Here is a 15623-nt window from a genome sequence, read left to right as displayed (position 1 = left end):
GAAAAGCAGGTTACTCAGAAATAAGCAGAAGTGTCAAAATGTTAATAAAGGAGCAAGAGGAAGATCTTGAGACATAATTAGAAATAGGTACCTGAAAGTCCTTTACTAAGCAAATGCACTCACAAAGATTTTTGGTTTAAAAAAAAAAAGCCTCTAAAGTGTATAACTCAGGAGAGTGGCTGCATGTTTTGTGGAGGCAAGATGACTAATTAAAACAATTTGAAGTGTCATATAAATAAAGTGGGACAAGAAGTTGATTTAAAGTTTTTCTTTAGTAATTTGTCTCCTCTTTGTTGCGGCACACTCACAGAAAGTGAATGCTTGGGGGAGTAGCTGCCCCCACCTTTCTCTAGCTCTTTTTGTGACTTCACTGTCCTTTGATTTGGAAGCAAGCTGATTGGCTGGAAGCAATTCAACACATGCTGGGTGAAAGCTTTGTGTGAGTTGAAGTGAAGTTGCACAGATTTTAGACTGGAGTCAGCAATCAAGGGTGTTTAGTCTGCAGCTGAACAGTGAGAGGGAAAGAGGATCGCTCAGAAAAGATACACTGCAGATTCAGCTAACACCCTGCAATAAATGGATACTAACTGCAGAAGGAGAAACCACTGATGTGACAAATTTCATCGCCCTGGAAGAGAAGCAGGAAAACAAATGAGAGAGATTGGATTGCATACAGATTGTATCTGGAAGTCCTGACACGGTGTGTATACAAAAAAAGTTTTCTGAGATAGTAAGATATTAATACTTTGCTATATTATAAAAGACATTTTCAAGTTTTAGAGGACCAAATGTGTACTGGGTTTAAGGTACCAAAGGAAGCTGAAAGAATTGCTTTTTAACTTGCTTGAAGAAATGAATTGCAAAAACTTACAAATGCACCAAATCAGCAGTAAAATGCACTTTATGTTCCTTTTTGCACTGATGATAATATCTTTCAGTAAAGATGTGCTAGGAAAGAATTTGAAATACAGGATTTATGAGGAGCAGAGAGTTGGATCAGTAATTGCAAGATTATCAGAGGATGTAGCTGATGTTTTATTTAAAATTCCTAATCCTTCTTCAGTTCGTTTTCGAGCCATGCAAAGGGGGAATTCTCCATTACTTGTAGTCCGAGAGGATAATGGAGAAATCAGCATAGGAGCTAAAATTGACCGGGAACAACTGTGCCAGAAAAACTTAAACTGCTCTATAGAGTTTGATGTGATCACTTTGCCAACTGAACATCTGCAGCTTTTCCATGTTGAAGTTGAAGTGCTGGATATTAATGACAACTCTCCCCAGTTTTCCAGAGCTCTCATCCCTATTGAAATATCAGAGAGTGCAGCTGTAGGAACCCGGATCCCTTTGGACAGTGCTTTTGATCCAGATGTTGGGGAAAATTCTCTACACACTTATTCACTGTCTACAAATGATTTTTTTAATATTGAAGTGCGAACAAGGACTGATGGTGCCAAGTATGCAGAACTCATTGTGGTCAGAGAACTGGACAGGGAGTTGAAGTCAAGCTACGAACTCCAACTCACTGCTTCAGATAAAGGGGTACCTCAGCGAACTGGATCATCTATCTTAAAAATAAGTATTTCTGATTCTAATGATAACAGTCCTGTTTTTGAGCAACAGTCATATATAATTCAACTCTTAGAAAATTCACCAGTGGGTACTCTGCTCATAGACCTCAATGCTACTGATCCAGATGAGGGCGCTAATGGTAAAGTCATGTATTCTTTCAGTAGTCATGTGTCTTCCAAAATTATAGAGACTTTTAAAATAGACTCAGAGAAAGGCCATCTGACACTCCTGACACAAGTAGACTATGAAATCACCAAATCCTACGAAATCGATGCTCAGGCTCAAGATTTGGGCCCAAATTCTATCCCAGCTCACTGCAAAATTATCATTAAAATTGTGGATGTCAACGACAACAAACCTGAAATTAATTTAAACCTGATGTCCCCTGGGAATGAGGAAATAGCTCACATTTCTGAAGGGTCACCCATGGACACTTTTGTTGCCATAGTCAGGGTGCAAGACAAGGACTCTGGCGTGAATGGAGAGATAGTTTGCAAGCTTCATGGGCATGGCCACTTTAAACTTCAAAAGACTTATGAAAATAACTATTTAATCTTGACTAATGCTACTCTAGATAGAGAAAAAAGATCTGAATACAGTTTGACTGTAATAGCTGAAGACAAGGGGACACCAAGTCTCTCCACAGTGAAACACTTTACTGTCCAAATCAATGATGAAAATGACAACCCACCCCGCTTCCAGACAAACAGATATGAAGTTGTTATCTTAGAAAATAACTCTCCAGGTGCATACATCACAGCTGTCACAGCCACAGATCCGGATCTAGGGGATAATGGACAGGTGACCTACACTATTTTGGAGAGCTATATTTTGGGAAGTTCCATAACCACCTATGTAACCATTGACCCATCCAATGGTGCAATCTATGCACTCAGAACTTTTGATCATGAAGAAGTAAATCAGATTGCCTTTGTGGTTCAAGCTAGAGATGGAGGGAGTCAGCAACTTGTTAGTAATACCACAGTTGTGCTAACTATTATTGATGAAAATGATAATGCTCCTGTCATTGTGGGACCAGCACTACGCAATAACACTGCAGAAATCTCAATCCCTAAAGAAGCTGAGACTGGCTTCCATGTGACTAGGATAAGGGCCATAGATAGAGACTCTGGTATGAACTCAGAACTAAGCTGTTCCATAATAGCTGACAATGAAGAAAATGTATTTGTAATGGACCCAAGATCATGTGACATCTACATTAATATTAGCATAGAATCTGTTTCATCTAAAGAATGGGAGTTTTTTGTGATCGTTCAGGATAAAGGCAGCCCTCCACTCAGTACCAAAGCACTTCTGAAATGTACTGTTTTTGAATATGTTTATCCAATTCCAAGCACAGAAACTACTTTTATTAGCCAACCCTCCCTGGATGTCTCTATGATAACAATTATATCCCTTGGATCAATATGTGCAGTGTTGTTGGTCATTATGGTTGTCTTTGCTACAAGATGCAATCGAGAGAAAAAGGACACAAGATCCTACAACTGCCGTGTGGCAGAATCAACTTACCAGCACCACCCAAAAAGACCATCAAGACAGATTCACAAAGGTGACATTACACTCGTGCCTACTGTTAATGGCACTTTACCCATCAGATCTCACCACAGAGCTTCTCCTTCATCATCTCCAACATTAGAAAGAGGACAAATGAGCAGTCGACAAAGCCACCATAGTCACCAATCACTTAACAGTCTAGTGACAATCTCATCAAATCACGTGCCAGAGAATTTCTCACTAGAACTCACCCATGCTACTCCTGCTGTTGAGGTAAGGTCATATCTTATTTTGCATGCAGGTTCACTCATTCACTCATCTATGAGTGTGCTAATGTTCTACATGCTGTCTGTGAGACATGTAGAGAATTATTACAGAGAGTAGGAAAATATTATAGATTTCTCTTCAGGGAAGCAGCACTGCAGTTTCACTCTAATGGCAATTGAATCTTAAAACAATCTAGCACATGAGAGACTAGAGTAGACATATTATTATATCTTTATATCCTCCTTTAAACTGAAACTGCTGTGTGTAATATACACACAATATACTCAGTACTTGATTACTGATGTACTATTTTCTCTGTGTGTGTGTGTACAGACACATATAGATAACACACAACGTATTTGTACAAATGACAGAACAAACTCCTTAAAATGAGGGTTTACAGTAGAAACACTGCTACAATTTGAACCGCAGTTGCTAGTCTAGCAGGTGTTGATAGTGTGTGAGTGTCTGCATCCAGTATCTTTAAAATCTTCATAATTTGAAACTGCCTATTTTATTTTTAAAATATACACACTATATGATGTTTTAAATGAGACATGACAGATTTTAAATGGAATTTTCTTTCATTATAAGATCATGTAGTGCCAAGAATCAGTTTTGCTCTCTCCTTTAAAATCCCCCCCTCTTTGCAGTCCTTTGTTTTTAATTATTAATTAATTAATTAGCATGAGTCCTGAGATTAACGAACAACATTGTATTTTCTGTCTGTGAAGTGCCTTCAGATGTTTTCCATGGCAAACGTATACTGTAAATACCCAGTTGTTCTACATTATATATCCACATGAATATGTTCTAATTAAATTTTAAACAGGAAACCAAAAGAAGTAAATAATTAAAGTTTTTCTAAATAGGCATTTGGGTTTTATTTCCAGGAATCAGTGTTTTCATCTTTTCTTTAGCAGGTTTCTCAGCTTCTCTCAATGCTTCATCAGGGCCAATATCAGCCAAGACCAAGTTTTCGAGGAAACAAATATTCCAGAAGCTACAGGTGAGGATTTCAGTTAGATTCTGATCAAAACGTTTTTATCTGAGAAGAACATACTGAACATGAGATAACAAAATATAATTCCATCACCATGTTATTTCTGTTTACAGATATGCCCTACAAGATATGGATAAATTTAGCTTGAAAGACAGTGGCCGTGGTGATAGTGAAGCAGGAGACAGTGATTATGATTTGGGTAGAGATTCTCCAATTGACAGACTTCTTGGGGAAGGATTCAGTGACCTTTTCCTTACAGATGGGAGAATTCCTGCAGGTAAGAACACAATGAAAGTTGAATAGTTTATTTACAGTACTCCCTTACTGTCACTTTGAAGTAGTTAGCATTGTGAAAGAAGAAATTCTTTACCTTTCAAGTTTTATATTTCTTCCTTTCTCTTCTTCCTTCCTCTGCTCTACAATACATATTGCCCTCAAACCAGAACACAGCTGGTACACTCAAGACTGGGACACTATTGAAAATCTGCCCAGAGCAATGCGTAGGCAGTTTCTGCTATTTTTTGCAGCAGCATGAGCTGGCTGTAATCCCCCTCACCCCTCCCTCCCCCCAAAAGCATCAACTGCTCTGTGTCCCTAGATTTTTAATGACTGGGTGGATGTTTGTGTAAAGCCAGGCTGCTGTGGTGTGTTAAAAATACACTGACCTATAATTTGGCAGATGCATTTTTCATAATAGGATCCAGACTTCCGGAGCTTGAAAATGCACTGGTTAGGTAATGGACTGTAGTTTCTAGGTAGGGAAGTGTAGAACTGCACTATGTTTTCCACTGATGAATTAGTATGTATAAATATGACCTACGTGTTAGCGTTTGTGCTGAATGTGAAAGCAGTTCATTGCCAGTCATCCTGATTGCTGGAATAAGTTGTTTGTTCCAACATTAGGAGAGAGGCATACTTGAGGGGATGCAAAAAAAGGAGATAAATCACTTCTGAATTCAGGCTTACTCAGGAGTACAGTAAAAGGGACCAGGAAATCACATTAGGCACAGACGTGAGCTTTGCATTAGAATCCCAACATTTATACAGCTATCTGTATTTTCTACTCCTAAATAAATGTAGGGCATCTACTAAATAGACAGGAAATGTTTTATCCTAGCACATCAAGGCCTCTAAGGGGCCAGATTATGCCCGTGTGGTTTAGGCTTGTACTGGGGTTGGTGGGTAGTTCTAAAATACACTGGACTAGGGCGCATGATAAGAGTGCCCACTGCACTGCTCCTTAGGATGGTGCACTGTATGGTTCCTTCTGTAACCAGCTGGTGTAATTGGCCCCAGCAGGGTAGGGGTACAGCCAAAGGCTTGCCACCTCTTTCCCACCTTTGGTATGGCAAAGGCTCTCAAAAGCAGTGGGAGGGCCTGCAATTTTGCCTGGCCCTTGTGTGGAGAGTTTAAGATAAAAAGGCTCCTGGAGCCCTCCCTTGCCTTGTGTACCTGGCATCTTAGCACCAAATGTGTAGTTTTGTCTTTTCAAACCTTCAACATTTCTCTTGGGGGTTTGCCTCCATTCCAGGAGCTCACACTGCTCCTGCATACAGGAGTCCCACCTTTCCCTTGGTGGCTGGGAATATGTAGGTCCAAGTGCCCCAATATGTAGATATTTTAAGATCTTCCCTTGAGGACCACAGTCCCACTGTTTTTATTTTTTCCTTCTTGCCAACAAGTTGCTAATTAGGGGCCATTTATTCCTGTGCCATCCGACTTTAGACACAAGTCATTCCCTCCTTGGGTGGTAAAGTAGGGAAGAATTTACTGTAATTCTCAGCAGCTGCTAAGGGAGACTTCAGATGCAACTCTCTTTCACTGGAATCCTTCCATAGCGGCTGCTAATAATAATAAAATAATAATAATAATTGTCTATTTCCTGGTTGGATGATTGTGGGTTGCCAGGGAAAAATGGAATGTTTACACCCTTGGCTAGCTGAAATTCCTATTATTCATTGTAAGAACTTCCTATTAGCCCTCCAAATATGAAAGCAATGGGTGGAAAGCAATTTTCAAAAGGCTTTGGCCTAACTGTGATCCCACTGAAGTGAAATATCCCTGTTGATTTACAATGTGAACGGAGTTAGGTTAACATGGAGTGCTTTAGAAAATCCCACTAGATATGTATATTTGTTTATGTATATAGCCCTAGCCATCCCATTAGTTATGCATGAACCAGTTCAGATAAAAGATGAATTAATCTGCATCTTCACACCAAACTCAAAAAACTAGAATGGAAACTTTCTTCAGGTTTCCTAAATCCAGCTTCCGCGCCCCTCTATTTTTAAGTGTCTGTGCATTTTCACCCTGGAACAGAAGTCATGGGGTCAAAATATTGTAAGAAAGACAGTTCTTTCAATATTTCCTGCCTAGATGGACCCAAGAAGGAATGGACCATCTCCCATACACATGAATTTGTGGGAGAACCTCAAAAATTGTAGAATCAGAAGAATATTTTAAATTTCCTTGAAAACATCTATTTTTACTCCTTTAAAAAATTAAAATAATCTCTACCTATATATTTAAGGGTTTGAAAAAACATATATTCAGAGTTACTTCTGATCCTTCAGTCTTAACCCATACTGTTGTACATTTATATCTTTTCTGTTGCTGGCTTATGGAAGGGTGAGACATCATTAACTCTCATTGCCTGCCATCCTGATTGCTGGAATAAATTGATTGTTCCAGCATAAGGAGAGAGGTACACCTGGGATGCAAAAGGGAGATAAACCATTTCTAAAGCCAAGCCCACTCACAAGTACAGTAGGGATTTTGATCATTTTCTCACAATATTGATATCTTTTTATACAGCCAAATCCTGGTCTCACTAATGTCAATGGCAAAACTCCCACTGATTTAAATGAGACAAGCCTCTGGCCTTTAGTGAACTTGGCCAATGAAAGGTGCCGTTGGCCCTTGAGTTCTCTATTAATTCACAGCATTGCACTGGAATTGTACTAGAAGGACCAACTGAACCAAGTCAGCTATAATGCATTTTGTTCCCATTCACACTAGAAATAAAATAGTTTGATATAACCATTGTGGTTGGAGGTATTTTCAAGACTTGCCATGAGTTGGTGCAATCACAATGGTGATTTCACATTGCCTGTGAAACATTATGAGCACATTTAATGTGTGGATACAAAACACTTCATAGGTATTTCAAGCACCTGAACCAACACTTTAAACACCACTTTTTTAATGTAGATGGACATTTCGAGGCTCACCAATCACTAGCTTATTTGCAACACCTAGTGCAAAATCTGGCCTCCAGCCATCTACACTTCTGCTAAATTTCATATTCCCTGCTGTAAGAAAGAAAGTGAGTGTAAACCTAGAGGAATTTAAATGTAATTAAAAAGCAAACAATATATTAGGCTGTATAAAGCATGGTAGGGAAATAATAATGACAATATTAAAGAGCCACTATATCAATCAATGATATAATCTCACCTGGAATATTGTACTCAGCGGTGGTCACTCCATCTAATAAATAGTGTAGCTGAAATTGAGGTGGTCCAGAGACAAGCGAGGAAAATGATTAGCAGCATGAGGAAACGTATGAGGAGACACTGCAAAGTTTACAACTGTTTAATTTAGTTTACAGATAAATAAAAAGAGCTATGATATAAGTATATACAACAAAAAAAGAGAAGGGATATAAATCCTAATTCTTCAAGACACAATCTAACCATTCACTGACAGGAATTAGGAAGCAGCTTCTTCTGTGGGCAAGGTATCCCATAATGAAAAGTTATTCTATAGTTGTTTATAGCTAAGTTTCTTGAACTTTACTGTGAAGTCTCTGACCCCTATCAGAGCCAGGATACTGCGCTAGATGGACCACTATCCTGATGGGGAATGGCAATTCCAGTGTTCTTATTCAGAATTAAATACATGTCCTGAGCCAAACCCTGAGAGGTATTGAGCAGCTGGAACTCCCATTAGTTTCAAAATCTGGAAAGAGAGAGTTTTCTTTTCCAGCATTTGAAAGTGAAAAGTAGGCCTCCCTGCTGGCACCTTCTCTCTACACAGGGCCTCCACTTATGGTTTAGCTGTGACACTCGAAGTACCTTTCTTAGACCTAACAAAGAGCTCTGGGAGACTCGCAAGCTTCTCTCTCACTGAAGTTGGTCTAATAAAAGATATTGCCTCACCCACCTTGTCTCTCAATTAATCACACAGTCTTGTATCAGAGGAAGGTGCTCTAACTTTTTCGTTTTAGTCACTGATGCCACTTATTTTCTTGTGATTCACTGAAGCAATGGTATATTTGTTCATCATCAGCCAAGTTTAAGAAATAATATAGTTATCTTATATTTTATATATTTATCATGCTTCCTTAAGACTAAAAGTAAACCTGAAAAATTCCCTATAATGGGAGAATGACACCACTCTAATCTCTGGAGAAGTTCAGATCCTGATCATAACATTGGATGTCAGGTCCTTTATTATGTACTAGTACCGACCCATGTATATGTGAGTAATCTATATACTTGAATCTGAACATTAATCTCAGATTTTGGTTTTGATTACAGCAATGAGGTTATGCACAGAGGAATGCAGAGTTCTGGGACACTCTGACCAATGCTGGATGCCACCTCTGCCCTCTCCATCTTCTGATTACAGAAGTAACATGTTTATTCCTGGGGAGGAATTTCAGCCGCAGCAGCAGCAGCAGCAGCAGCAACAGCAGCAGCAGCAGACGGCATTTGAAGAAGATTCACACCCTGTTGAGCCCAATGAAAAGAAAAAGAGCTTCTCAACATTTGGTAAAGACTGTCAGAATGAGGAAGAGTCAGAGGACATCTGTACTTCATCTCTCCTCTCTGAAATGAGCAGCGTGTTCCAGCGCCTGTTGCCTCCTTCACTGGACACCTATACAGAATGCAATGAAATGAATCGCTCAAACTCACTGGAGCGGAGGAAGGGACATTTGCCAGCCAAGACTGTAAGCTATCCACAAGGGGTGGCAGCGTGGGCAGCCAGTACACATTTCCAAAACCCTGCAAACAATACTGGGGCCATGCTAGGGACTCACTCGAGTGCACAACCTTCTTCTAAATGGCTGCCAGCCATGGAAGAAATCCCAGAGAACTACGAAGAAGATGATTTTGACAATGTGCTTAACCATCTCAGTGATGGTAAACATGAACTAATGGATGCCAGTGAGCTGGTAGCAGAAATTAACAAGCTGCTGCAAGATGTCCGGCAGAATTAGAGGTTTTTTACAGCATATTTTTCCATATTTATGGAAAACTGGAAAAAAGAACCAGAATGAAAAGAACTGGCATTGCCAATTAGTTGCATTTATCATAAATGTGTCTGTGTATGTTGAATATTAAAATACTGTATTTTCATATGTACACAATGCAAGTGTGATTATCTTTATCTGTATTTTAAAAATACATTTGTACCTTATATTTATGTGTAATTTAACAAATAAATTTTATTTTTGTACTCCCATGGCAAGCATGTTTTCCTAAGTGTATATAATTGGCACCATTCAGTATTCTGGCCACGCAGGTGTGTAAACTAAATAAAAGACGGGGATATTGCTTTTTACAGTTTTTTAAAGCCTTTCAAATGTTACAGCACAGACACAACCCCACTGAAACATTATGCATACGATCCAACACCTTGTTGCAATGTTTCATTTTTACAATAAAGAGTTGTCAACTCCCATGAAGCCTTAAATGTTCTTATTATTTTCATGCCAGTTCAGAGATTCATTCTCTCATTTAATGAATGGCTTATAAGAGGGGTCAGGAGGGATGGTGACATTCTCCAGAAACAAAACAACTCCTAAGAAGGAATGTTGCTCTTGGACAACCTCCTTTGGCCAACTCAACAGTGATACTGAGCAGCTCTGACAATAGTTGCAGCCAACCCTCCCAGATAGGTCAGCCTGATGTAGGACCTCTCTAGTAGTAACAATGAAAGGGTAAATTGGAGGGACACCTCCCCCTCCAAAAACAAAAAATCTTTCCTGCCAGGACCTCCAAGTCACTGCTAGCTTTCTTATTTTCAGCTGCTGAGCAGTCAGTTATTCTGCGTTGAAGCATACAAGGGAATTCTATGGGCTGTCGTGTGTATGCCTTATAATACAGTTTTTAATTCATGAGCACATACTGTTTTTTCCACAGGACACCTGCCTCATTCAGTGCACAGGATGGACGGTGTTTACTTAATAAGCAGCTGTTCAGTATTTTGTTTTCTCCTCATTGTTCAATTGGTGGCCCCATGCCTTATTTACAGCACACTATTCAAACCCTGCTCTGACAAAAGTATTATTAATTTCCTCATTGGCTTCTCTGTAGAGTTCATCAGTATAGTATCTGAGTTCTTCATGAACTTTAATTCATTTTCATAATACCCTGATCAGATGAAGGGATAATATTAACCCCATTTTACAGAGAGGGAGCTGACACAGAGTGATCGAGGTAAAAATATCCACTGATTCTGGTTGGGACTTATGGGACCTGATTTTTTCAGAATACATAGCATTATATAGAACTTTATATGTTCAAAGTACAGCTCCTAATGACTTTAGTTGCAGCTATGAGTTCTCAGCAGTTCTGAAAATCAGACCCCACAGTCTCAAGACAAGCACTCAGAAAATGAGGAAAACATAGTCAGTGACCACCTGTGAAAAGTTTTGTTTAAGTGACTTGCCCAGCATCACACAGGAACTTTTTGGTAGCAGCAGGGACAGGATCCTGTTCTCCACAGCAGCATTCAATTGCCTTAACTATGATACCATCGTTTCTCTTTCTGCAATCCCCCTCAGTCAGTTCACACCATCTGACTTCTGTAACAAATGCAGCAAGGCTCCTACAGACAGCAGCTGGGGTTCCTGTGGGGAAAAAAATGTGATCCTGTAATTAATCATGCAGATGAACAAAGGGGCCAAATTAATTTGGTATTTCCTAACTTTTGAATGCTTGACTTTGCAACCTGAATAAAGTTCTTTTAACATTTTTTTTATATGCAATTTTCCTCATTTTTGAAACAGCAAATTGAAAAATCAGCAATTCCATCATGTGGCACCATATGGACACCCAAATGGGTCAACAGTAGGGTTGGACTCTTTAGGTCCACAGACCTCTGCCATTTGTGCTAATAGAGTAACTTATAGCAGTAGTAGGTTATCATCCTTTATTCGGCCCTGTACTACAGGAGGCTGAGCCATACTGCCAGTCAGTTTTATAGATATTTGCTGACAGATGACGAATGATGAGACTCAGAAATCTTGGGGTCTATTCTAGGCTCTGGAGGGGCGTGGATTCCAGTGGGCACTGATGATTCTGCTCATCCCCTCCCTATCAAGTTTGTCCCCTTTTGCCCTGTCATCTATCCCCGAACTCCCAGTCTTCCTTTCCCAGCTCCCAGTACCAATGTCCATGACTAGCCAGTTCCCCCCACAGCTCCTTGTTTGTCTCCTCCTGCCTCTGCCCACTAGATTTGTCTCTTGTCTCCTATACATTTTAATCAAGAAACTTCCTCCTCCATGCTGCTTTGGTGCCAGCAGCAGGGTCATTGAGAGCACAGACTAGATGGCTTTCTGTTCCAGTTCCTCCCGGATTTCAGTTCCAGTGTTCAGACCTGGCATGGCCATAGCCTACAAGATCTATAATTGAAAGGAAAGACCTATGCAGTCTGGGCTGGAGCACACCCAGTATGGAGGGAATCTTCAGAATTTTTAGCTGCAAAAACTCTAGCAATTCTCTACTGATCACACGCAAACAGATTTTTCAAAGGCTTATAATTTGCACAACTTTTCATAGCGATACCAGAATGCCCAGACATGATACCAAGGCCACCTCCTGCCAAATTTCAAGTCCCTGCTCCAAAAGTGTGGAGATGATAGATTTAAAAGAAAAGGTTGCCAGAATTTTTTAATATGGACAGTAGTTTTCATTAGCCTCGCTTTTAGACTCTGCTGAATATTGAAAAGTTTGGGCGCAACTTTTACAAAATTATATATATAAATATAAATAAAATCTGAGGAAGACACCAGACATGGAAATGTCAGTCCAAACTGCTAAAGTTTGTCAAAGTTATAAGTAACTAAAAACAGGATTTTTAATTGGAAGCATTGGGCAACCTTAATAATAGGTATTTTATGAGGAGATTTTTCAAATGGCACCTACCTCACTTTGAAATTTATTGGAAGCTAGGTGCCTAACTGCCATGTGTGCCTTTGGAAATCTTACATTAAGTGAATTATATTAACAATAACTTGAAATTCATTATCAGGGCTCTGTGTGGAGGCTGGATAGGTTTGGATCTGACTTTGTGAAGGTATCATTGGCTCCTCCTACCTGCAGCCTCTTCTTGTGTGGGGGTAAATCCAGTGGTCTTCTGCTGTCTTCAGGAAAATACATGAGGTTAATTTCTCACTTCTAATGTCTTGAGAGGACATTTCTTCCCCTATCTTCCTGCAGGATGGGTTACCTTGTGACTTCTACCCTGTATCTCTCCCTTCTATTGGGGCTCAGATTTCAGCCCTTTTTGTATTTTCTCTGAAAGGAAGGATATTTCATCAACCTCTCTATATTCCCTTGCCCTTTCTCACTTTCACCTTTGTTCTCCTCTTTCATCTCCTCACAACCCCCTTCTCTATAATTTAGGCATTTATAGAGCACCAATCACCATTGTATAGAAGCGCAATTTCCAATTTCTCCCTTTTCAACTCAGTCCCACTCATCTGAATTCCCCAGGGTCCTAGTTCCATGTGTTCCCTAAGTCCCCAAGCCCATATCTCCCCTTGGTTTTTCATCCATGTCCTCCACTCTGTATTCCCCACTGTGTTCCTGTTCCTTGCTGTATGTCCCCCGGGACTGCCACAAGAGGCAACAATTCTTGCTCCCTGGCACTGAGTTACCAGGGAAAGTGGAATTGAGGAGAAGCTGAGGTAGTCTGATCAGTCACCAGACCAACCTCCTCTTGTCTGTTCAGAAGAGTAGACCCTAGTGACAAGAGGCTGACATTTTGCACCGAATACAATGTCAAGTAACAGCTGGATGCCTGACTCTAGCCTGGATTATTGTAAACACACAAGATGTGTTTGTGAAACATGGAACAAAGGTTTAGAAATATAGAAATGTAGGGCTGGAAGGGACCTCGAGGGATCATCTAGTCAACCCCTTACTCTGAGGCAGGACCAAGTAAACCTTGACCATCCCTGACTGGTGTTTGTCTAACCTGTTCTTAAAAACCTCCAATGATGGGGATGCCACAACCTCCCTTTTAGTGCATTTTTGTCTAGGGCCTGCTCATGTTTATTTAGCCACATCTGGGATGGATGCAAAAAGACCAAATCTGATACCACTGAAGTGATATACAAGGATAGTCGCAGTTCAAGTGGTATCATTTGAGAATGGCATATTAAATTTGTGTTTAAAATCTTTTTGTGTTCAATACATCATGCTTTACCCGTCAGTGAATCCATTAGCATAAACAAATTTGGAGAATGTGACTATGAATAAAGTCCTTGAGCTAACCTACAACCTCACCCTTGACTACATTTACAAAACTGGGCTAAAAAGTAAACCAACCAAACAAAAAAAACCAATCAGAGCAGTGAAGTTCTGGAACAGCATTCCAAGGGAAGCACTGGGGGCAAAAATTTAACTGGCTTCAAGACTGAGCTTGATAAATGTATGAAGGGGCAGTATGATGAGACTGTCTACAATGGCACGTATCCGATCTGTGACTGCTAGCAGCAAATATCTCCAATGGCTGGTGTTGGGACACTAGATAGGGAGGTCTCTGAGTTACTACAGAAAATTCTTTCCCATATGTCTATCTGCTGGATCCTGCCCACATGCTCAGAGTCTAACTGATCACCATATTCGGGGTCAGCAAGGAATTTTTCCCCAGGTCAGGTTGGCAGAGACTATGGGGGGTTTTCACCTTCCTGTGCACCATGAAGCAACGATCACTTGCAGGTTTAAACTAACGTAAATGGTAGATTCTCTGTAATCTGCAGTCTTTAAATCATGATTTGAGGACTTCAGTAATTTAGCCAGAGGTCAGGGGTCTATTACAGGAGTGGGTGGTGAGGTTCTGTGGCCTGCAATGTGCAAGAGGGTAGACTAGATGATCAGGATGGTCCCTTCTGACCTTAAAGTCTATGAGTTTAAAACATAAACAAAAATGAATCCACCAACAAGTAACTAAACTGTGTTGAAAATTTCCCAGCTTTTTATAAAAAGTTTAAAATCTACAGAAAATCTTAGTAAATCCCATTTCCTTCCTAGTTTACAACCCTTAAAGGAACTTAGTTCTTTTCTAATTTAGAACACTTGAAAGCCCCTGATTTTCTCAGCTTTATGAATAAGCTTGCCATACTATGGGACATAGTGGAGGAGAAATTTCTGCACTTTTTCTGTGAGACTGGATTTGTGAAGAAAAAACTTGGACTTAAACTTTCGTAACAATGGCAAAAGCCAAAGATCTCTGACAAACCTATGTAGGTTTCTAAAACCATACAAGGAAAATCCACAACAAGTGCACTTCCCTCGTTTGTTAATTATTTAATGGTTAAAAGGTTAACCTACTGTCTACATTGAGCAGGGGGGTGCTATGGGAGGTCTAGTGTCACCCCTTAGGAGGCTGTAGCATGTGCTCCCTCCCAGCACAGTAAGTCATGCCTCCCATTGTGCCATAATGACAAAATCTACCCACAGTATATTCTGCAATATATTCCATATAAATAAAAGAGGAAGTGACAATTTAGACAATATGTTAACATTTTAACTTCAGTCAATAAGGCATAATAGCAGTTATACAGCGCTTTACATCATCAAAGCAATGTGCAACCATTAAAGAAACCCACACTATTTACTGGGATCAATTAATCCTGCAATGAAGTGCAGATATCTCTGTGGTGATGCATAGCAATAGTTTAAAACAAACTGAAACAGCTGACAACAGTGCAGGAGAGACAGGAAAGAATACCTGTTCTATTTAAAACTCAAAGGAGACTCAGGCAGGCAGAATTGGGAAAATGTCCCAGACTGAAATTTGGCTATTACATACTTTCTCCCATTATTATTTCAGATTGCACCAAGATATTTTTTTTAATGATAAATGGATAGGAGTTCTATTTTACTTCTCATACTGAAGACAGCTCTTCCAGCAGCACCATGTCTCCAACTCCTGGAACTTTGTTTCAGTACTGATTCAGAGGAAAGAGTGCTACAAAATGACTCATCAACATCTCTTCCAAGAGAACCTGGATGTTCCTTGGAGGACACCT

General features: G+C 39.9%; 1 protein-coding gene across 2 annotated transcripts; it reads left to right on the top strand.

Annotated features, from left to right (window-relative positions):
- The first annotated feature begins 745 nt into the window (after positions 1-745).
- On the top strand, positions 746-9988 carry PCDH18 (protocadherin 18). 2 transcript variants are annotated; one of them, XM_067567980.1, is made up of 4 exons: positions 746-3357; positions 4275-4360; positions 4468-4631; positions 8896-9988. In XM_067567980.1, the coding sequence occupies exons 1-4, from the start codon at positions 853-855 to the stop codon at positions 9576-9578; spliced, it is 3438 nt and encodes a 1145-aa protein (XP_067424081.1). In that variant the 5' UTR covers positions 746-852; the 3' UTR covers positions 9579-9988. The 2 variants fall into 2 exon arrangements, with proteins under 2 accessions (XP_067424081.1, XP_067424080.1); XM_067567979.1 differs by having other exon boundaries at positions 4272-4360.
- Positions 9989-15623: the final 5635 nt, after the last annotated feature.

The sequence above is a fragment of the Emydura macquarii genome, unplaced genomic scaffold (assembly GCF_026122565.2).
Source record: "Emydura macquarii macquarii isolate MOO-44397 ecotype Brisbane River unplaced genomic scaffold, CSIRO-AGI_Emac_v2 contig_2834, whole genome shotgun sequence".
Lineage (NCBI taxonomy): Eukaryota > Metazoa > Chordata > Testudines > Chelidae > Emydura > Emydura macquarii.
The sequence above is the reverse complement of the archived record's forward strand: the minus strand, read 5'-3'. Positions and strand labels throughout refer to the sequence as shown.

What these genes read in the sequence shown, in the direction of transcription:
- PCDH18 (XM_067567979.1), top strand. Translation starts at nt 853, where the DNA reads ATGAATTGCAAAAACTTACAAATGCACCAAATCAGCAGTAAAATGCAC. An exon ending in ATGCTACTCCTGCTGTTGAG is followed by an intron (nt 3,358 to 4,271) that starts GTAAGGTCATAT and finishes TCTTTTCTTTAG; the next exon opens with CAGGTTTCTCAGCTTCTCTC. An exon ending in AAATATTCCAGAAGCTACAG is followed by an intron (nt 4,361 to 4,467) that starts GTGAGGATTTCA and finishes TTCTGTTTACAG; the next exon opens with ATATGCCCTACAAGATATGG.